The 24,237-nt window shown below is 45.2% G+C and overlaps 1 protein-coding gene across 2 annotated transcripts in view; it reads left to right on the top strand.

The window, feature by feature from the left end:
* LOC119433716 (actin-binding protein IPP) overlaps positions 1-24,237 on the top strand; it is a 41,552-nt gene that overhangs the window by 6,000 nt on the left and 11,315 nt on the right. For both annotated transcript variants that reach the window (XM_049659106.1, XM_037700970.2), the window contains exons 3-8: positions 6,088-6,216; positions 10,589-10,764; positions 13,947-14,168; positions 15,217-15,553; positions 19,318-19,476; positions 22,178-22,398. In XM_049659106.1, coding sequence (XP_049515063.1) covers positions 6,088-6,216; positions 10,589-10,764; positions 13,947-14,168; positions 15,217-15,553; positions 19,318-19,476; positions 22,178-22,398 — 1,244 coding nt within the window. The remainder of the gene's footprint in view (positions 1-6,087; positions 6,217-10,588; positions 10,765-13,946; positions 14,169-15,216; positions 15,554-19,317; positions 19,477-22,177; positions 22,399-24,237) is intronic.

Here is a 24,237-nt window from a genome sequence, read left to right as displayed (position 1 = left end):
TGTCAACATTCTATGCTTTGGGTTAGTGTGATGAGAAACCTTTCGCTCACGACCACTTTAGGGCAAATGGTGTTACTTTTCTGATGGCAGGTTTTTAGAGCGCAGCTCTTAGGTGCCCATTCCTGCGGCGAGTGTCGGTGTAACCGAGAACCGCAGTTCAGAAAACCACAAACAAGTTCTTTCAGAGCGCAGCTCATAGGTGCCTGTTCCTGCGGCGAGCATTGCCATTGGCGTCGTTACTTTTAACCGAGCCAACGAGCGCAGCGAAAGATGAAAGAGCTAATACAGAGCGCCGTGGGGGATGATAGACGTGTGGAGGAAAGCGGAGGAGGGTATGGCGAAAGCGTGAGAAGAAAAGCATAGTGCGGCAACGATTGCTGTGAGATGGCACCAGAGTAGCGCGCGTCGTCTGGGAGGTCTGTCGGCGGCAGCTGCTGTGAATCATGCCCACGTGTCACCCACGCTTTGGCTCTCGTGATTTCCAGATTAGCGAGGCAGTTGTGCCACACTTCACTCCATTGGTGACGTGCCGCAGCAGACAGATTGTCCGCGCTCGCCAATATATCGCGAAACGAAGACACATATAGAGCTGCGCTCAAATTTCGCATTAGGGAGTATCGTAATCGTCGGTGAATTTTTTACAATCCCCCCAAACCCATTCCTTTCACAGCACCGAAGAGTGTATCAGCGGTCAAATGCTCAGATTTTTACTGTTCATTCAATGAGTACTGTGTATCCACTACAACCGCCGCCGATGCTTAGCCACGCGGAGAAGCCGGATTACAGGAGACACGAGCTACGCAGGGAAAGCAACATCAGGGGACGCGTGAGAGTCGCGCATCCCCACAGATTTCAGGTATGCACAGTGCGGAGCTGTATATATAATGCATAGCATTCTTTGGCTAGGTGTGCGGGGTAATTGCCTGCTCCGTTCCATTCGTCCTTCCGGTTTCATGTCCCAGAACACCCCTAGCGCCATCTAGGCTTGAATAGGTGAATACCAATTGGTATATAGGTGCAGTAAGCACTCCTTTATGCTTACTGCCACCTACTTGTGGGCGCACGACACTCCGACGCGATATGCTGTCAGAAAGCTGCCAGGTGCCGACGCACATCCGCCCAAAGCCCTAACTAACCATAGAGTTTCATATGTAAAGGGGTGTAACTAAACAGTTCAGCTGGTAGCGTCAAGCGTAACCGATAAGTCAGGTGACACTGAGCAGGAACAGCTGTTTGCCCGAGCGGCTCACACTCGTGCCAAGCACTGGCGATCCGGCTGGCTCAGTGGTTGCACTGCAGGCATCAAATAGACGATCTGGCTGGCCTTGTCCATGCGCTCTTCTTCATTACACATACAGTAATTACTAGAGGGAACTTGGGCACTAGTGTCTATGAGGGCTGCAAGCAGGGTGGTTCAGTCAGCTTGGGAACAATGGTTAGTACATGGATTTCTTTAAAGTTCCTCCTTCTGGCTTCAAGCAGCTTCGTGACTTTGTAAGCTCATCATTTACTACTCATCATAAATACTCTGTTGTAAATGATTAAATAAACACCATTACAATTGTCTGACGACAGGATTCGGACATGGGACATGGGACATCTATTACAGGAGCCTAATATTGAAACCATTGTGCCACGGATGCATGCATCGACAATAGGCATAGAGCACCCTCATGAATTTGTTGCGGGTAAGCAGGCGCGTCGAGACGCTTGGTGCATTTCGATGTGGCCAGCTCAACAGGCTGAACTACGGCAATTAGTAGCGATTATGCGTGTTCATAGGGTCTTCTGCATTTATACAAGTATAGATTGCTTTAAAATTTAGGACAATAAATGCAGACAAATCATAATAAACGAAGCCACAAGCAGGAAGGTCAGACAAATTCATAGAGTAACCATCATTCCCATGATGGCCGAGTTCTAGAGTAGAATAATTACTAGAGTTCGCTCTAGCAATTATTGTAGGCAACTGTATGACCCAAACTGTTGTTAAAATTTTTTTGACACGCGACCGGTGCACTCAATATCGGGGGACCTGCGTCTTATCATAGGCCAGAAAACAACAGTTTCTCGGTGAATTCATTGCTTGGTTTACATCAAATTTTGTTTACATCATTGCTTGGTTTACAGAGCACCAAGAAACTGCTCAGCGACGAGGAACGGAGACGTCAGAATGCAGTGAGGATACATATAAGAAACGCAGCCCGGTGGTGCACTTAGAATGCTGGTGAGAGCTTATGCAGGCAAGATACGCATGGAAAACGCAAACAAACACTCGAGAGGCTTCAACAACATGTTGTGGGTACAGCAGCATAGAGAAGCTTCTGAAGACAACACATTGGAATGCAGGCGAGCGTGTCAATGGGCAAATTATGCGAGAAAAAGCACTACAGCAACATTTTGTTCATTTCCCAAACACAAGATTGGTGATAAAAATGAGTTTACTGGCGAAATCATCATAGTGTGCGTGGTATTCTTTGGCATTGCTTACCTCTTAAAATACGGCAGTCTTGGTTTCGAGGGTAGAGTATAAGCTTCTAAGTATTGATTCCTAGAAATGCTACACACTATATGACTATATGACAATTCCCCACTGGAGAGTTTCTGCCTATACTTCAGTTAACTCACTTTCCAAGTACACCGGTTTCAGCGTGCACTGATAATACATACAAGCACAAGCAGATAAGTACATGCAGAAGTGGATAGCTACGTCAAGTACTGAGAGTGTGTTGACAAGGTCAAGCAGTGGCATTGTTTCGGTGTCACTGAATGCTTATCAGGATGTGAATATTTATTGAGGTCGGAATGTCAGTGAACGCTTATCAGTTATCTGATGTCAGCAAATGTTTGTGAGCGTTGTGATGTTAGTGAGTGCTTACCAGTGCTTTAGTGCCAATGTATGCTTATCAGGATTGTGCACTGTGTGTGTTCTGATTTATTCTTTGACATTTGTCATCTTGCTCTTTCTTTCCTCTCTCCTCCCCTTCTTTCTATCTTCCATTTCTGTGTTCCTGTCTCCTCCTTCCCGAAGAGTAGGCAGGTATTGTGCCCCTTCCAGTGACAGTTGCCAGCCTGCTCCTCCCTTTCCTGTCAAGTGTACATATGTTTTAAAATCAATAATAACAATATCGCCAAATACTTATCAGTATTTTAGTGTCAATGAATGCTTCTCAGCATTTTTGGGTCAACAAATTCTCATCAGTGAATGCATGTCGACATTGTAATGCTAATGAGTGCATAGCAGCGTTGTGATTCCAACATGCTTATTAATGAATGCCTACTAATATTGCGAAGCTAACAAATGCACATCGGTGTTCCATTGTCGTTGAATGCTTATCAGTGGGCCATGCTGTCAAGAAATCATTGTTGCTGCACAATTATAAGTGAGAAGGTGCATTGCTTGGTATGCCGCGCAATAGTTAAAAAAGAAAATCACAGTTTTGCCCTAAGGGCGAAGCAATGAATGCGACAGCAACACAGCAATGTCATACGAAGTAAGGTGAGCGGCTTTGGTAGCAATATGAATTGTAGTAAACATGAGCTGATTAAGTAAGCAGGTGTGCTGCGGCGTAAGTAGACCGACATGAAGAGAGACTCGATGACCACGAGAAGGCGCGTGTGAAACCGTGGTGTTGATGAGAAGCGCTTCCCGTGGGCAGCGTGTGCGAAGGGACACACCTGTAGTGCTGCACTGCCGATCCGGGCAGCATTGCATGTGTAGCGTGCGTTGGAAAATGTGGCCCGACTATTACTAACTGAATGAACAAGCGTGGTGTGAGCGCGCACAAACATGAATAGATCACACTGAATGACTGCAGACAACGACTGTCAAAACGCTGGCAGCAAGCGCATACGCCGCAGCAACGGGCGAAGGTACGTGCGGTCTATCGCTTCAACGGAAACTGAGCGGCGAATGCATGGCGCATAAAGGTCAGAGCCGTGTGGAGATAAGAGACGGTGCGGGCGAGCGAGCGCGGTTGTTGGCAGAGTAGAAGTGCGCCCCCCCCCCCCCACGCTCCCTCCGGCGCTGGCTTCCCGCTTCCTTGCTTGCGCGTGGGTGATTGAGTGCGTTTGCTCTCCGTGATAGCGCGCGTCCCCGCACGCTTCCGCTCGGGCATACGGCGCGCGTAACTGGTTTTATCTATAGGGAACCTCACGGCGACGGCGACGGCAGAAATCCGGTTGAAGTGTCCATATAATTGCTATCGCAATAATAAGTGGTGAATATGTAGCCAGATGAAACTATAGAAAGTTCATTAGAGATTTTCATTGTTTTCAGATTTTCAGTGAAAGTCTCTCACGCTTAGGCTTTAGCGAGCTGCGCTGTAAATGACTGGTTATGTTCCACACTTCAATGAACCTCTCGTCAACTTGGATCGCTGAGTATGTGCCACTAAGTGTGCAGCAAGCGTGGGAACAATTCTTAGCATTTGCAGGTATTGATGCGCTACGCTTCTAGTCTCGGAGGCCATGCACATACTTCTCGGCAGAGCGACTAGATGGCGCAGAGTGTCCAGAAAAAAAGTGCGAGGGAGGAGCCCTGTTTCCACATGATGCGTTTGTCAGCGTTCGCATGCATTGCCGCACCATCCGTTTCTGAGGTTACGTGCAATCTTCGTGACGGCGGCGCTATATAGTGCAGAGTGTTCTTAGGGAAGCTGCGAAAGAGGATTCCCACTGCAGTGCACCGCCTCACACATAACTCGTTTCGACGGTGGCAATACATTGTGCCGCTATATTGATTGGATGCCAACACATTACTGTCTACAGTCATCAGTGAGATGAGTTCTGCGGCAATTTTTTATTGGTTGCGTGCTGCAGTAAAGTATTTTTGATACTTGCATTTAAACAGTATCTTAGATGCTACAAGAATGCCAGAAAAAACATAAATCCTTAAATATTAAGAATTTCTCTGCATTCACCTTCAGGTGTGGTTCACCCACTCCCGTGGATTCTTGAGAGTTTGTGGGGATCCTCAGGTATTGATTTTCATTCGTGCCTTTGGCACACACAGTCTATTGCATGGGTGAGTGTGGATACTGATGAGGCATTTGCAATAGTCAGTCTGCACCAAGGCACATTCTCCACATAGATTGGGACCAAATTGGAAATAAGAAACACGGTTGCTGACAACGTTGCCTTTGAGTATCTTATTAAATTTGACATCAGTAGCCTTGTGTCTGACCAGAAATGCACAAACATTTGTGTCGACCGCAGAATATGAGTGAAGTAAAAGACCACTTGAAACAACTCCGAACTTGTTTCAGCTATAGTCAAAACTTGCTGCTGTGCTCTGAGAAGCCAAACAACTGTATTAATCGAGCGAAAAGCCTTGCCTAAGTTAATTGGCTTCAAAATGCATTGAAAACATAGTGAACTGCCTGACGTTAAGATTTGCTTGAATTGTACTCTTGATTTGTGTTGGAATTATCGTGCACCATCTGAACAGTTTGCAGACATGAGGCTGTAACAAAATGTTTCATATTTTGCTATGATCTTCGTGGTTGGCGTATAGCTCATATCCAGCTTCCCGATGAAAACCTCTGAAGCCTCTCTAATGGTAACAGCGGAGCTTTAGCTGGTAGATATAGGCTTTAGATATGCCAGGACAATAATGCACACAGCAGCGCTTGTGGGGACACTTGTTGGTGCTTTCTCAAACCAGAATATACCGAGACATCCTTCTGTTGTGCGACACTTCTGTGTGGCAAAAAAACACAAAAAAAACATAGTATTAGGGGAAGACACAGGAGGACACAAAATCTATCGCGCACGCTCAGGTTGGCTTTCTTTCCCTTGAGCATGTGTAGGTAAGTTTTGTCTCTTGCTTTTTCGTCACTGTGCGACATTTCAGTTGGTAACTAGCATTTGTGTTATACTTGTGTTTGTGTTCTGCACACCTGCCTTTTTATATCATCCATGTATGCATGGGTATGTGGTGGCAGGTGAATTTTCACACACAAAAACCACTGCTTCAGGTGAACTATCCAATTTCATTTATTGATTGCACACACTAAATTGCATACAATTCTCTGCATTTCAGAAGCTTGGAGGCTTTGCCTTAATAACTGGCTGTGACCCGTGCAGGTGAGATCCTGATAACGCGGGACAACTGCCAGGACCTGCTTGCAGCTGCCAACATGTTCAGGCTCGCAGATGTGGTTCAGGCATGCTGTGACTTCCTGCAGAGGGAGCTGCACCCTTCCAACTGTGTGGGTGAGTGAGTGGGATGCACTTCGAAAGCTTTTGTGCACTGTTTGCAATCTGGCACAGCCAGTTTTATTAAAGGAACAGACCATTAACCCATGCAGTAGCGCACAAAAAGATATGTTTTGTATTTTTGGGTCTTCTGGACTACACTGCTTAGAAAGTTGGAAATGCATTATGCCAGGCCGCTAGCCTTTTGAGTACTCACTGCCATGTTATTCACACCAGGTAGCCTACACATCACACACACAACTTGAGTCTTCCAGGAATGTATCACAAGGAAACTGTATGTGTCGAGCCCGTATGTCTAAATATATGCCTATGCTAGTGAAGGAAAGATTATAATAACTGGAGAGGTTCGCCGAGTGAAAGGCTTGGTGTGCTACTGCAAGTTTAATGTGTGATGAATGAAAGAGAAGAGAAAAATTCATGCAGAAACTCCACAGGAGTTGTCTAAGTATGAGTAAGCATTGTGCCAGTTGCTTATTTCCACGCACCCCAGTTCATTATCAATCTTATCAAACTTGATTCAACCAGTGTAAGCAGTTATCAGGCCTTATAGGTTGTTATCAACCTTATCAGACTCGATTCGACCCTTGTCAACCCTTATCTGTTCTTGTCAACCCTTATCTGTTCTTGTCAACCCTTATCTGTTCTTGTCAACCCTTATCTGTTCTTGTCAACCCTTATCTGTTCTTGTCAACCCTTATCTGTTCTTGTCAACCCTTATCTGTTCTTGTCAACCCTTATCTGTTCTTGTCAACCCTTATCTGTTCTTGTCAACCCTTATCTGTTCTTGTCAACCCTTATCGGACTTGATCCGACCCTTATCGTCCTTGTTCCGAACCTTATCGGACTTGATCCGACCCTTATCGGTCCTTGTGAACCTTATCGGACTTGATCCGACCCTTATCGTTCCTTGTGAACCTTATCGGACTTGATCCGACCCTTATCGTTCCTTGTGAACCTTATCGGACTTGATCCGACCCTTATCGTTCCTTGTGAACCTTATCGGACTTGATCCGACCCTTATCGTTCCTTGTCGAACCTTATCGGACTTGATCCGACCCTTATCGTTCCTTGTCAACCTTATCGGACTTGATCCGACCCTTATCGTTCCTTGTCAACCTTATCGGACTTGATCCGACCCTTATCGTTCCTTGTCAACCTTATCGGACTTGATCCGACCCTTATCGTTCCTTGTCAACCTTATCGGACTTGATCCGACCCTTATCGTTCCTTGTCAACCTTATCGGACTTGATCCGACCCTTATCGTTCCTTGTCAACCTTATCGGACTTGATCCGACCCTTATCGTTCCTTGTCAACCTTATCGGACTTGATCCGACCCTTATCGTTCCTTGTCAACCTTATCGGACTTGATCCGACCCTTATCGTTCCTTGTCAACCTTATCGGACTTGATCCGACCCTTATCGTTCCTTGTCAACCTTATCGGACTTGATCCGACCCTTATCGTTCCTTGTCAACCTTATCGGACTTGATCCGACCCTTATCGTTCCTTATCAACCTTATCAGAATTGCTCCGATTATTATGAACCCTTATCGCTCTTTATCACCTTATCCATCTGCGTTGAACCATTATCAATCCTGATGAGACTCGTATAAGCCCTCTTCACTCCGTAACATTCTTATCAACTGACTGCTTATCTGTCAGTGTTGCATGACGTGACGTGCATGGCCCCTTATAAATCGGTGGCATTTCGATCGGTGGAGGAACGCCCTAGCGGAAGGTGCATCCCGTGACCACCAAAACGCATCGTGGATGTGGCGCGTTTCGCATTAAATTTTCGCAAAGTCGGAATTTTCCTGATGTCTACAATGCTCCAAGTCGGTTCAACACGTGGTCCTTAAGATGGATTTTATTCCACCGTCACCAAATCTTTCAACAAAGCCTTCATAGAAACTGTTCTCCTTTAACATTTGTTTTGTACTGCCGGTATTACTTGTTCATATGCCAATACATTTATATGGTTCAAGTATATTTACCTTTCTGCAAACCTGGGTATTTAACCCAATGGGTAAGACACTCGGCTTCTGAGCATGGGGTCGTAAGTTCGAAAGTCACCACCACCACCATTTTTTCCTTTCGAACTTATTTTGTTTTATATGTTAATATCTTTATAGCGATTCATGTTACATGACAGACAGAGGAACGGGTTTTCTCGTTGGGTAGGCATAGAAATGCTTATGCATTTAAAACAGATGTGCACATGAATATTTGCATGCAAACTTATAAATGTAGGCAACATGGAGCAGTGTGAAATAAAAAACGTGCAATGTGGAGATATGTGGCACCAGCAATAAACAAAATTATATCCATCTTTGTCCTTCTGGCCGCGGCAGTCAACATTCTGTGTGACATTACAGTAAACCCTCGTTAACTTGAGCTCCGACATATCAAGAAATCGTCGTGGTCAAACTTTTTTTTTTTTTGGCCGTGATGTCAACTCATGTGTTTTTAACATCTGATCTTAAACAGTTTTTGGGCCGGACCCTGGATATTTCGACTCTGAAAGTACTAGAAAAAAGGCAGCAGTTGTGTAGCATGGCAGTGTCGCTTGCACTTTCTTTTCACCTGGCGTCAGCCCACTAGCCGAACCAGATGCCACAGCTTGCCGCTATCCTCCTTATATTTCTCCCTTCTTTTCCCCTTCCTTCTATCACTGCTTGGCTGCTCGCTGCCACTTCATTGTGGTCTCAGGCAGCAGCAGTGAGCCAGCATTCAGTCTATTCTTATTCCCCTCTCGCATATCAATGTGATCATAGTATTAATCCTGACTTTGAGCAGGATGATGGGCACTTCAGAGCAGGCGTGATCAGCTCACGTGCTGCACCCAAGAGAAGCCAGCATGCAAGCTCACACAGTGAGATTGCGGCTTAATAAGGACACTCACTTCATGCTCGTGCGATGGTGAGGCCTAAATGCTGCATCACTCGTGGGCATCTGCTAAGGGCGTGTCAATTGCGTGTTTTCACAGTTCAGTTTCGGTTTTCAAAGGGAAATTGTCCGGAAGTCATTACGATGCTGGAAGTAGCAGTATCAGCTTTTTGGATGTCTTGAATTGGTTATGCTTGAATGACTGGCTCCAAATGTAGCATTAGGATCAATCGTCTTGACTCATTGCAAAGCATGTATGTTGTATTGCCACAGTGCCAGTACGCTATTGCCCATAGACGTCGATGTGTCCATTGTTGATGCACGTGCAAGTGACCGAGAATATATTACTGGCGAAATTTTGGAAATGCTTTATGTGTTCTGTGCACAGCCAGCGGGCTTCAATTTTTGCAATTTCGCTTACCTCGAAACTCCGCTTATCTTGAAATTTCTTCCAGTTTTTCCAACTTAAGTAAACAGGGTATTACTGTATATGGGCAGAAAACCACAATTTTGTATCATCTTATTCACTAGTGTACATTTGAAGGTTGTAAAACTGTCACACACTTGTAACACATAAAATCATGACACTTCGTAAATGCGAAGGTTGGGAAGCTTTCATGGAATTATTTCAATTTGATACTAAATTTGGTCTCGAAATGTGGGACCTGGTGTCATCGGCGTTACTGTGATGCCATGGCATAACAAGACTTGCTGATGTTGTGTAGCATGGAGGCCAGATATGGGGATGTTTATTGTAATGTCATATATTGTAATGTCATGACACATCTAGTACCTCCTTTGTTGGAAACTGAAACTGGTTTCTAGAAGCACATACATTATTATAGTAAATTATATGGTGGGCTCTAAGGCTTGCCAATATTTCTTGTAAGGTTTAAAAGTTTTGCACCTGTAAGACAAAAGAAAGAAAGAAAGAAAGAAAAAGGTTGACAAGCTGTAAATGTCATGCCAGGGAAGCTTTAGCTTTGCAGGCACGCTTCAATTTCTCTATTCAGATATATGCATGAAACGCAGAAATGGTCTACTGGGGCCAATTGCCAGATGGATTTAAGTGTGCTTGCTCCTATCTAAAACAGATAGTGAAGTTGTACTGTTCAGAGCAGATGGGTATTTTATTCAGTATCCTTTGTTCTTACAATTAGGGGTGTTTGCATAATAATACTTACACGAATGTTGAGTCAAACACTGAATATTTGTTTGAGAAACGTCACTCACTGAGCTGATCACTCCTCGCTTGCTCACCGAGAAAAGGCAGTCCAGCGGCCTAACTGTGGTCTTATAAGTGGCAGGGTGCTCTCTGGCCTCTAAGCTCTCTGCCCTCTTGAAATTCTCCTGAAGTGCTTTCCTGGAGCTTGATCTGTTAGCGTGGCTTTAACATTGCTACAGCAGCAGTGCTTCAGTGTTTTGTTGCAAACAAAGTCTGTTCTGTTGACATAATATTTGCTCAATGCTCACACTGTGCAGGTATCTTTCGCTTCGCTGAAATGCACGCATGCACCAACCTGAAGCTGGAGGCCAAGCGCTTCATTGAGAGGCGCTTCACCGAGGTCATCAACGAGGAGGAGTTTTACGAGCTGCCCACGGAGACACTGCGCCACTTTCTGAAGAGCGAGGGGCTCAGCATCGACAACGAGTTTCAGGTGCTGATTGCACAAAGCTGACCTTGACTCATTGCTTGTAACACAGCAGGGTTATTTACGCTAGTTGGTAGTATATAGCTTCAGACATTTGGCACCGAGGAACATTCATGGCAAGCTTTGTGTTGTTCAACTGTCCTGACTGCCTCTCATTGTTATCGAGCTGCTCATCCCTTGGCAAAAGCATGTTCAGTTGCTTGTGCCACTCTTCTCAGTAGTGAGTGAATGATGGCACATATAAATACCAAAATTAAATGTTGATTTTCTATCTTAATGTGCAAAACACATTGAGAATAAGCATAACCAATGAAAAAAAAAAAAGTTTGTAAAACTCTTTCAGCAATAGAGGGAAACACCGGGCAATAAACTGGAAGTGGGCTTCACCCCAAGCCACCTGATGCTTCGTTTGGAATTTGTACTGACAGCTCTTGGTCATATATGAATCATAGGTGCACATTTCATTTTCTTTACATCACATGCGTGACTCCACTGCACTTGGAAATCTTGCATCGGTCTCTCTTCTCTGCATGTGCTTAAAAAAAAAAAAGCACGTCGTGTGCCAAGCATCGTCCTTGTCTTGTCTTCCTGCTCTAAACGAACAAATGATGCTTGCTGCCTGTCATTAAGTGTTGGCCGAAGACATTTAGCCAGAAACTTCTAAACATTTCCAAAACTTGGGAAAAAATTTTTCTGGTATGTTGCCAGTAGGCAACACTTGTCAATAATGGGTAAAGTTGTTTTAGCCATCTCAGTAGTATTACACAATGCATCAGCCCAGAGCTTCATTTCACACGCCACTAAAATATGTCCCTTCATCCACAATTGAGCGCAGATGTGCATCTGCGGTGGTATGAATGATGTCATCGCTGATGCTTCTAATCACCCGTGAAAGGGAGATACACAGTAGCATAAAGCTACGTAGCTTCTCAAAAAGGAAGCTTTATTGAGGAAAAATTTGTCCTGGTCTGTGGATCCAACCCGGGACTAACACCTTTCCGGGGCTGTTGCTCTTCAATCTGGGCTAAGCAGGAGTGTGGCAGATCACAGAGGAAGGCTGAAATAATTGACAACTCGAAGCACAGGACACAGAATGTGGCACATCATTTCTGCATAACTCCGCAAGGTGGAAGAAGATTTATGAAATGAATTTTGAAGAATTTGTAAGAATTTGAATTTCAGTCTGATAAACCCAAATGTGTTTCCTTTGTAGCTTGGTGCGACTCTTATGGCTCACAGTATTTCCCTTTCACGAAACTTTCTTGGCGTTGTGGGTTTCTGCAGAACTGATTTTTCTCAACTAATGAGTCGGGGCTGCGCACTGCAGATACCCATCTTAAGGACCTTTCTGCATACATCTTAAGGACCTTTCCCCCCTTGCGCCCCTCCGTTTCCATTACACCACCTTCCTCATATTACCATACCTTTTCACAGTAAAACCTCTGCAGCATCAACGCCGGTCCAGCTCCATAAAGACAAACTGGCATCCATTAGCATTACTTCCTTCTGAGGTGTGTTTCGGCTTTGTGTATTTTTGCCATGCATGAATAAGCTTCAGTTGAGTAAATACATGTATGGCAGTTTATGTTCTTCTTATGTGCTCAAACACTTAAGCTATGGCTTAAGTCTTTTTACAAAACACAGTTGTAGGGGACTGTTTGCTTTATTGTGCATACTAATTGATAAGCGCAATGACTTCACCATAATCATGACCGAAATTCACACTGCCAGATATTTTCTTCAATTGGCAACTACATGGAATGGACAGTAGAACCTCGTGACTGCATTTTAGAAAAATATGCGAGGAAGGAAGTACTATTCAGGAAAACGTACAACCTGAAGTCACTTAAGAATTAGGCAGCCTCAACTGCAGTTGACATCTATGTAATTTGAAGCGTTGGGCGAACCGTTGCAGCACGAAGCACCGACGTGCGCAGAGCTGCAGGGGCTGAAGTAGCCCCACACGCAGGTTATCGCTTACGCTTACGCGCCTCGAATTCAGGCTGGGTCAGCAGCTTCCTTGGGTAGGGCATTTTGGTGGGAAATTTTGATGGGCTCACTCGGCGAGAATCGTTGCAGCCTGCGTGTGGAGCTGGCAGGGCCCGAGCAGTCCGAGATGCATTGTGTTTTTTCCTATTGCATAGTATTTTAACGTTAAGCTGGTGTGCGATGCCGGAATACAATGCTGCCAGAGTGAAACATGACAAGTGCGTTGGGGTGATCGCCTATTAAAAGCATGCAGTAGGACTTCCAGCGGCACTAAGCCACGCATGCTGTGAAACAGATAGGTGAAGTTGCCCAATGGTGCACATTACTAAGTTGTAGAGTAATAGGGCTGGCGGTGATATCTGCGAGTGCGATGTGCAACAACCCGCAAGGAGATTTGCTGATACTGGAAAAGAAAACTGAGTGCCTGCCGGCATTTTCATGGGACACGGGCAGACAAATACTGTGGGGAACCTGCCATGGTGGGCGCCTACTGCTCTCGATTATGCATCCCTGGCGTCTTTTCTTGCTCGCACGGGATCTAGTGCCCAGAAAACGTATCATACGATATGAAGATGTATGGAACGTTGTTGTCGAAAAAGTTCGTTTTCTGGGAACGTATTAACGGGTAAAAAAAATGCATAACTGTATTAGGTGATCTTTAGTGTTTTTGATTGCGAGCGTTGGCACCGGGAAATTGTACGAAACGGGCTCATATCAACGAGGTTATACTGTATTTTAGCCTGGATTATAGTCAATTTGTCATGCATTGCTATGGGGATGTTCTCGTGCTGAATGACTTGAAGCCAAATAAGCATTGGAAATGAATTTTCCTATGCTTACTTCAAATGCAAAATCACAATGAATTTTCCAATGCAAAATCACAATGAATTTTATTTCCCTGAGGCCTTTTGTTTTAATGAGTTTGAGATTGAAGGTTGGGGCAAGTTGCACTTAAAGGCTACAGCGAAGCAAGCTCATGCCAGCTGGGCATGGTAACAGGTTTGTAACATTAAATTTCATTTTCCAGTCTTTTGTTATGATGTGTCATGTTGAGAGCCCAATCTGATAACGGCGGCATGGCAATGCCCGAGCTCTTGATGAAGTTCGAAAAGAATGGGCAGTGAAATGGGATCGTTAGAGAATATGCCCCTGGTTGACTGTGGTAGTAGGTTATTGGAGCGAGCGTCCTCTGGTCACAGGTCTTCGATGCCACCATGAAGTGGATCTTGCACAACGTGGAAGAGCGGCGCACGCTGTTTTTCGACGTGCTGGAAGCCATCCGGTTCCCGGTAATCTCGCGCAAGCAACTGGAGCAGTATGCTGACACTTGCCCCGACAAAGAGCTGCACGAGGCTTTGCTCAAGTTGGTCCAGGACCTCAAGCCAGACCGGAGGCTCTGCATCGATGGAAAGAGCAGTCAGGTGAGGTACTTGCTCATGCGCGGTGCCATGGCTCCCTGCAGTCATGCGTACGTAATCAGTGGCTCACCGAACACATGCCTGGTCAGGTGGTGTGTTAATGGAAAAAGGAATCCTGGCAAGAGCTTATGTTACATAGTAAAAAACAATGTCAGAAAAAAGGCACCTTGGCTTCACAAAACACCTGTCTAACGTGTCGTATCAGCCATTCTTCTTTCATAAAGGGCAAGGACATAAAGTGTACAGCAGCAAGACAGCTGTGGGCATCAGATACAAATCTCATAGGGAACACCCAATTTATCTTGAAACAGTGACTACTGCAGGAGCATTTCTGAAGATGCGATTTGTTCAGAATGAGGGGGGGGTGTTTAGAAGCTCTCATGTTCAAGAATATGGTTTGCAGTACTTTCTTAAGTTTAAATCAAAATTAAATTATAACATGCGGTGTAGTGTCCCAAAGCCGCAGTGGGTTATGAGAGAATATCGGAGAGGCTTTGGATTATTTTGGACCAGCCAGGGCATCTCAATGTGCACCTTAATCGTACATGAGCGTTTTTTAATTTCTTCTCCCATCGAAATGCAGCGGCGGTTGTCACGAATCGAACACATGACCAACTGAGTCACTTCGTCTGAAACGTTTCCAATATCACTGCCAGAAGTAAGATCATTTGTCGGCGCAGAATGCATTCACATGCTCCCGTTAACTTGATTTAGTTCTTTTGTGTACACACCTTCTTTAATATTACCATGTAGTAATAGTGACCTGTTCCTGATGCCTGAAGGTTTTGTAATTTGCAAATTATTTTACTTTCGCTTCATTGTGAATCATAGGAAAATGAGGAGATTGTTCTGATCAATGTCACTTTTTGACAGCTTTGTTATAACGTTTTGTTTGTTCTCATAGCTATACAGGCTGGCTGTGCCACGTTTTGATCAGCGCATTAACTAGTATGGCTCTTGGTCCGACCAGTGTTTCAATTTTTTTTCATTGTTGTTGAGAAAATACAAATGAATGAATGAATGAATCTCGGTGCGACATGTAACCTTTTAGGTACAAGTGGTGGACGTGCAGCAGCAGCCACGCATGTGTGCTCGCAAGAGTGTCTACATCCTGGGCGGCTGTCATCGGCATGCGGGCATGCGCTTTGGTGAAGGCTACAGCCTGGCCAGCGTCGAGCGCTTTGACCCTGCACGGGGACAGTGGGCGGGCTCACTCGCACCCATGGCCCACCCGCGGTCGGGACCAGGGGCTGCGGCACTCAACCAGCTCGTCTATGTCGCGGGTGGCGAGAGCGACTGCCTGATCCTCGACAGTGCCGAAGTGTTCGACCCTGTGGCCAACCGCTGGGATGCCATCACGCCTATGGTTCAGCCTCGCTGCATGATGGGTGAGCAGCAGAAAACACATGGAGACGGGTTAATTGCAATATTTATGTGATTATAGCGCAAGCATATTTTTCTCCAGTATGGTGGACCTGAGAGAGCACCTCTTGTCATGTTTGAAACTCTACATCAGTTACATACAATCAAACCTCATTATAATGAAGTCGCAGCTGCCACTGAAACTACTTAGTTAAATCTAATACTTGTTATAAATTTACACACTGATATAAATTTTAAAAAATCCTAGATTGCGCCTGCATGGCAGAAATGCAAGCATGATGCCGTTTGTCGGCATTGCAAGCTCACCCACCAAGGGCACTTTTCTCGGTCGTTCACTTTCAGAGATAAAATTGCATTTGCAACATTTTGCGTGGCAAGCAACTGACTTGTCAGCGTCGATGGGCGACAGCATTCGGCACTGTGCTGAGCACGCTTTCCAACATGACTAGTGCGCCGCTGCATCATCGTTATCACAGAGATCAGATTTTCGGTGGCGTGTGGCTGATTGCGCTGATAATGGCGGGTAAGTATTGTGTCAGTCATGTCGGAGCCTAGCAAAAATCATGCCCACTCACTGAGTAATCAATTGCACGCGAACAGCACTGCACCGCGTAACGTGTGAGCGCTACCTTCCAATGGAGTTGCAAAATAGAATTTTCTACGCTGTCAGTGGATACAATCGTCATTTCCATTTTAGCCTTTCTCTCTGTGGGGAGCTTTTCGAGGTAATTCTGTATCTTCCTAGTCATGTCGTTGTAAGAGGCAGCAACTTTCTTTAATCTTGCCGCTCGAGCTGGTGAGCAAGGGCAGTCGAGGAAGTACAGTGATTATCTATGCCTTGCTGTTGGTGAAGGGGAGTCGTGTAGCTGTGCTTGCACCATTTTCGAGGAAACAATCGCACGAGCTTCTGCGCTCTACTGGCGGCACTTTTTGATTTGACTTGCAGCGGCACCATGACAGTTGCTCTTGATCGTGGTGTTGTGCAACATGATCACCACAATATAGAAGAGCAAATGGAGAGGTGGAAACAGCGAGGGCATCAGGAGAAGGAAAGGCCAGGAGATGAGGGATGTTGCTACTTTTAGGCTTGTGTCAATGGCCTCCGCAGCGCTGATCGACGGTGCTTCGATGGTTCTTTGCTGACAAAAGTGCTGTTATGACGAAACACCCAAGGGCAAGCAAATTGTTCTCATGCTAGACTGTTATAAAATCGCATTCCAAAATTAAAGCGCAGGGTCAATTCTTATCAGCGATGTGATCACTTTCTCGAGATTCGCATTACTCAGCACCGGAAGTGTCAGCGTCTGCGGGTGACAGCACTTCTTGCACAGTGCCAAACATGATATCTTGGCACTATGCCAGGAATGCTGTCGCTTGCAGACGGCGATGTGCTCGGTGACGAGCCATATGAAAGCGATTCTCTATTTTAAAGGGCTAACTTACGGCTATAACAAAACTGAAAGTACAAGATGCAACGCAATATAGGATATAGTGAAGCGAATACGGGCAGGCATTTCGGAATAGTATTCTTGGTCAATCACTCTTGGGGGTACCCAAGAGTGATTGACCAAGAATACTATTCCGAAATGCCTGCCCGTATTCGCTTCATACCCAAGAGTGATTGACCCCCAAGAGTGATTGACCAAGAATACTATTCCGAAATGCCTGCCCGTATTCGCTTCACTATATCCTATATTGCGTTGCATCTTGTACTTTCACTTTTGTTATAGCCGTAAGTTAGCCCTTTAAAATAGAGCATGTCGAAACTAAATTTTAATTTTCTTCATTATAACTGACAGTTCATTATATCCGTGTTCTTATATTGAGGTTTGACTGTAATGCAAGGTTCGAGGAGATATGCGAAATTTTGTGAGCAGGCTGTTCTATGCACAAAAGTTGCCCTATGTGAGATGGTCAACCTCATGCTTGCAGCCCTGTTGAAGCCGAGGGTCATGTGCAAAGAGTGTGGATGGGAGTGCAGAACAGAAGGCAACAGATTATGTGCTGCTCTGCCATGTTTGACCTTATAGTGCAAGGTGCGCCATCTCATGTTGGTCTCATTACCAGGGAGACCAACATGAGATTGTGCTTCAAATAGTGAAGCACAGTCACTGGTAACTGAATAGTTGGGATCCAGAAAATAGTGGCCATGATGTCACACAGCATGGCATGGTGCTCGCAGCATGGCAAGAGCATGGCCTTCAAGATTGGTTTCTATTACACTTTGAGCAAGCCGTTGTTGGCCCAGGGGTTTGGAGTGATTTCAGTGGGGCCATTATAAGTTGCGCATATCCCCCGTTCCTGCTTTGAAAACGTGAAGTCATCAGCCACTGTTGTAGATGGCAATCTAAGGTGCAGTGGCAACTGCATCACTGTTTAACCCTTTGAGGGTAGAATTTTCTTGCCAAATGCGACCCCCCAGGGTTGATTTTTTTTATTGCTGATTTAAATTCTTCGACAGAACCTATTTTGAAAAAATATTCTCGTAATTTTTTTAGAGTGACAATAAAGTGAGGAAAAAATCTTTTGTGTTGTAAAGTAAACAATGTTTATTCATGAATAAGAAGATAAGCGCACTGAAAAATGGTTGTGTGCACGTCCAGAAACCGAAACAAGTGAGAAGCCTTCGGCTTATCGCCAACAAGGTGCGATAGAGCTTTTGTGGTCTCCAAAAAAGGAAACGCAAAAACGGCAGCATCGTTTGTATATATACGCGCCTGCCTGGGAACAGGTGTAATCGCGCCGCAGTGGGCGATAAACGATCGAGTAACATGCACCTTTTGAGAGATTTGAAACTGGATAGCCATCAGTTTAGTGCGTGCAACAAGCGGGATCCGCTGCAGGAGAAAACCGTAACTTGCCGCCGGTGCCGCGCACGCGCGCGCCCGGATGCGCAAGTGATAGCTGACGCGCCGTTGCCATAAAAAAAAAAAAGCAAAAAAAAAACGGAGAGGCATTGGCGCAAGTAAAAAATGCCACGTGTTCCCGTCAAGAGGCGCGCACTTGCCGCCGGATGCGCGAACGATAGCCGAGACGCGCCGTTGCCATAAAAAGAAAAAGAGGCACTGGCGCAAGTAAAAAATTCCACTTGTTCCCGTCGAGTGGCAGCACATACCACGCAAAAGAAATAATCGAAAGAATCGCGCATTTGTTGCCGCCCCGGTTGCATGAGCGATAGCCAACGCGCCGCGCCGTTTCCACTAAAAAGAAACAACAAAAAAACTGAGAAGCATTGGCGCAAGTAAAAAATTCCACGTGTTTCCTTCGAGTGGCAGCGCTTGCGAAGCGAAAGAAATGATCGAAAGAGCGCTTTTTAAATGTACAAGCGATAAAGTACATGTACGTCATTGACCATTTTGAAGGAGTTCGCGGAGGACGTACTTGTACGCCATTGACCCTGAAAGGGTTAACCGGCTTGTCAACCAGCATTTATTCTGCACGATCGAGAAATAAATTTTCAGCTGTTTGTACACTTTGTGATCGTCTTGATGTTGAATTGCTTGTCCATCGTGTTCGCTAGCGCTTTTTGCAAGCCATGACAAACGAACTAGCCGAACAGACCGTTTTAACTCAATTCGCTTTTGCACTTCATTCTTGTAATCGTGCTGCTACTATCAGCAGTTACCGTTATTGCATAATCATCAGAACAGCCTACAAGTGAACTTAGGTGCGGTAATCCTAGCTGCTCAATTTTTATAGCTCGGGTTCGAATCATATTCTTAGAGTACTCGGTTTAGTTTTTTTTCTTGCCTTGTCTACTCCTATGCAGGGATGTGTGCCTTGGATGGCTTCCTTTATGCTGTGGGAGGCTGGGTGGGTGCTGAGCTTGGTGACACCGTCGAGAAGTACGACCCTGAGTTGGACACATGGCAGATAATCAGCCGGATGACGATTGGCCGCTATGCCATGGGTGTGCTTGCCCATGAAGGTAGGTTGTTCTTGGAAAAGGGGGCTTTCCCTTGGTGTGTAAGAAAGATTTACACGTTTCTGTCTGAATACCTGACGAAGAAAGCATTGCAATCTCCCAAGTAAAATTGGTGAATGTCCAGGCTATGCTACATGTCCCAACCAAATTGAGCTGGTCAGAATGAGCTGGTCCCGCAAGAACTGTGGCCTCGACGCCTTTGACGAAATTGATACAAACTGGGGGGACAAAGGGCCTTGCAGGAAAGAGCATACATGTTCATCCATAGTTATAAATACAGTTGACTTTCGTTAACTTAACCTTAATGGAATTGATCAAATTATCAGGTGGGTGTAATTAAAGGAAGGTGCGGAACATTTTTCCGAGTACACTGTGGCTTTATTTGGCAGTACAGTTGAACCCGTTTATAATGAACTCGATAGTATCGCGAAATGTGGTCTTTTTATCAGTAGTTTGTTATATATGGGCTAGCCCTTAAAGACGCTCAAAAATTAACTGCGCTGAAGCTGGCATCAGCAGTTACGATTCTGCAGCAATTAGGTCTGAAAAGCAAATGTCTGTATCATTTTTTGTTCCCAGTGTCTTCCCGCACCTAGCTGCAAACTTCTGTGAAAAACATCCACCTAACAAACAAAATGCGGCGCCGTGTAGCTCTTTCAAAATGGTGCCGGGTTCCGATCACCTGTCATTTCAAAACTCCAAGCGCAGCTGCCATATTTTATTTGACAGCTTGGTATATTTTACTACTAATGGGACATGATTGTATTCTGCACACGAGAGTGAAACATTCTAATTGGCTGGAAGCGGAAACTTTGGAATTTACTGCGGCATGTCACCTTGAAAACGCGTGGCCATGTGCCACTTTCTTCGTGGCTTCCGAAATCTGCGCAACGCGGTTGCTCACTCATCTCGAAGGCCGTATGATCGTCGCGGTTGTGCTAGAGCGAGCCACACGCCGCTGTGCACCCGGTTTGGTCGCGCTTGCTTGCTTTGGCACTTTGCGTGTGCCCTCTTTTTACCGTGACTGGGTTCGAAAGTGTTCATTGTAGAAGTACACCGATTTGAAAAACGTTTGTTATATCTAAAGCAGTTACCATAGGGAGAGTCACAAAAGTGGGTTCGACTGTATTAGCCCAATCCGAACACACCCAAGGGGCTGAAAGTAAGAAAATAACGTGCTTGCAAATCTAATATGCAGCCAATTTTATAACTAGCAGAAGGTTGCATGCTTCGGATTCAGGCAATTGGAAAATGGTGAAACGTGCAAAGTTTACCCTCACGGTAAACCTAATATCTGTAGTTGTCGCTTTTGGGCAACTCTTTATTGCTATGGTCCAAAACATGTCCTCTATGGTCGACTGCGTATTCTTTGATACAGTTGAGTGCATTGATTGATATTCTGCATTTCTTGAACAACTGTGCACCTATTACAAACGGGAGGGTGGTCGCAGACTTAGTACTTTGTCTCTTCGTCATGTGGTGCAAGACACCAACATATCGAAAGTGTGTGATGTGGCACCATTGCTGTTAGCTTAACATGTGAAATAACTTCTCTTTCGAATGATTTCTTGTGATGAAAGTAGCGCAAAATTATTGCCAACCAGAAAATTTGTTCTGTCGCCATCTTGTGTTGACAAAAGAAATGACCCAGGTGGTCATAATTATTCCAGAGCCTCTCACTATGGCATGCCTGATAATCAAATCGTGGTTTCGGCACTGAAAACCCCAGAATTTTTAACCCTCTGAGGGTCGGAATTTTTTTATTGCATATTTAAAATCTACAGACTGATATATTTCGAAAAAAATGTACTGCAATTTTTGTAGAGTAACCATTAAGTGAGAAAAAAGACAGTGCAGTCACTGGGGTCACTTTATTAGAACATGTGTAGAGCATGTATTAGAGCGGTAGAGCATGTGGGTGCTGACAAGTAAAGTTTGGATTCTCCAGCGAGCGCCAATTACAGGACCAATTACAGGTGGTCTTGACCAATAGAAATGTGTGGCCGCAGGCTGAGACCTACGGTCGGAATAAATATAACTGAAATATCGAATTAACCGGAGCCAAAATAACGAAAGTCTTCTGTACTAATGAAATAATGTGCACTATGTAAGTTTGGAATTGCAGTATACGTACGCACTACCTTGCAAACTAATGACCGCCTCCTCATCACAAGTGAAGCAGGAGGCACAAGCCGGCTATGGTGGGCTGTGCTTTTAGGAACTTGGGCAAGTGCTCACTTGTGTTCAAAATGCCAGCTGCACAAAACACAGACCAGTTTCGGGTGGGCTCAGGGTTGGAAGATTTAACATGTTTGACCTGCGAAGGAATAATGAACTCATGCCATTTGTGTGCTCTGAAAGCTGATGTGCATAATGCTAATTCATGTATGCTCCTGTCCTCAAGCTAAATCGGAGGAACTTGGTCTCGCACACTATCTTGTTCCTCTTGAGGCGCTGGTAGTGAAGCGCTAGCAGCATCGCTCATTGTGGCTGCTGTAATCATGACGTACCTGTCCCACTGTCGCACAGTTGTCAAGCAGAACAGGTGAACACTACTTGGAGTGAAATAGTTGGCGTCTATGCAAGTATTGCAACAGAACAATCTAACAAACTTGATCGAGAGAGTGGCTTTTTACTCTTTACAGTGCTCATGTTTCAATGCGTCTATGCCTGTCTTAGTAAAAGAGTTGCTACTTCTCCGTAGGACTTATCTACGTCATTGGTGGATACAATGACCTCAACTGCGAGCTTGCACTTGTTGAATCGTACAACCCGGTCACCAATGAGTGGCAGACACTGGCTCCGTTGCGGAAGCGTCGTGCCTACGTTGGTGTGGCAGTCTTGCACGACCACATCTATGCTGTTGGCGGCAGCAGTGATATTTCCTCTGCACTCAACTCAGTTGAGCGCTACTCCATTGAAGAGGTGGGCTGTTCATCAACTTTTTTCTGCATGCAGCGTGTACTTGTGTCTCGGAGAGCGCGAGCTGTCACAAGCTGGGCATAAGATATGCTCATGACCTAAATATAGCAGTGTTATGGGTAGCTTATAACTGGGGTATTGTGCGTTTGGTATACAGTCGACGCTTGTTACAACGGAAAATGATAATCCAGTGAAAAAGGTCCGTTATATTGCAAGTATGTTCTATTCAAAATTGAATATGATATCGTCCTTGCGCAAGTAGCTTTTTTCTTTTCCTGTTAGTAGTAAGAGACGGATAACCGGCATCACACAAGGAAGAAGCATTGGCTGTCTTGTGCTATAAAAGGTGTGGAAAACCAATAATAAATATTCAGTTGCTAGTCCAGCGTGTGTCGTCGTCCCTTTCTGCCCGTGTCCGTACGTTCTGCTGGAAACCATTTGTGCTAGGTAAGTTTTTGGCAGGAGCGTAATCATGAACACATTGTTTTTCTAGCTGTGTAAAATGTTTTGCACTCGGTTACAGCAATATAAGCTATTTGTGTGGCTGGTTTAGCTCTGCGCCACCAGGTGGCTAGACCATGCAGACCGATCAGGCCGCTCACGTACGTCTGCGCTGAAGCGTCTTCATCACAGCAATAGTTGTATGGAGGGGCTTTAATTTACGCCTCCACCCATCCATCAAAATGCCCAGCTCGACTGTGGTTACCGGAATACCGGACACTCTCGGCGCTGCGACAGAATGCTCGCAATGCACGCTACTTCGAAGCTCTCGCTTATGATCGACTGGCAGGCGGCTGGCCGAGAGGTTGGAGACGCTTCGCACACTGGCTCCAAGACAACCGGAAGCAGACGATATGACGTGCCATTGTGACGCAGAGCCAGTGAAGGCGGAGCTTAGCCCCGATCTCTCGGCGAGCAAGTTGAGGAGAAAAAGCATGGCTATGAAGGAGGGTAACTTGTAATCGTCCGTAGCTCTCTTAATATGAGACTCTTCACAAAAATTGTGGTGCGAATGTTTTACTGTAGCTGTACCCTACGTGTCTACAAAATTTATTCGAACTGTTTCAGGGAACCTTTAACAGTTGAGAATGGGACACTCATACGGCACTGACAACTATGTGTTGGCTAGTGATGAACCTACAATTCTTGGTAAATGTAGCGAGAGGTTTGTCCTCCACGTTTTACTGGAGTACCAGGAAGCAGACACTGAAAGGGAAAAACACTTTCCTCTAGCTTACAGACGAGATATACCTCTTCTTTCAGCAATGTTTCTCGGTAAGGAACCGTTATTTAACACAAAATCATATTTAGATTTTTAAACGAAGTCTCCACACTACATATTATCATCCCAAGAAATTTGTAGAACAGTCTCTCTTGAGAGGCCGCTGTTGCGATGTTAGCGTTTTGTGTAGCGCACACCTTCAGGCCCTTACTTTCCAAGAGCTGTAATGAGGCAGTAGTGCTACTGACCATCACACACCTTAGTAAATTTCACCTTCGTAGCACATTTTTTATTTTCATTGAACATATTATTGTACACTGTATGTATCATTGTTATATATTTATTGCATACAGTCAAACCTCGATATAACTCGGCACTCGATATAGTTCGACAAACCTCGGAACGCGTGCCTATCCTCCTAGCCTTCTCCTCCTAGCGTGCATGTCTCTTCCTCATGCACGTCCGTGCGCGGGCCATGCGTTGTATCTTGGAGGTAATCTCTCTGCGTCAAGTGCAAAGGCCAGTGCCGAAATGGTTGGTGCCTTCATGTGCATATTGTTGTCCCCGCGCGTTTAGTGCTGGCGGTCGCGTAATCTAAAGTTTGCGAGACACGGTGCGGC

This window comes from Dermacentor silvarum, chromosome 11, assembly GCF_013339745.2.
Source record: "Dermacentor silvarum isolate Dsil-2018 chromosome 11, BIME_Dsil_1.4, whole genome shotgun sequence".
NCBI classification, from domain to species: Eukaryota; Metazoa; Arthropoda; class Arachnida; order Ixodida; family Ixodidae; genus Dermacentor; species Dermacentor silvarum.
This window is presented reverse-complemented; position numbering and strand designations above follow the sequence as displayed.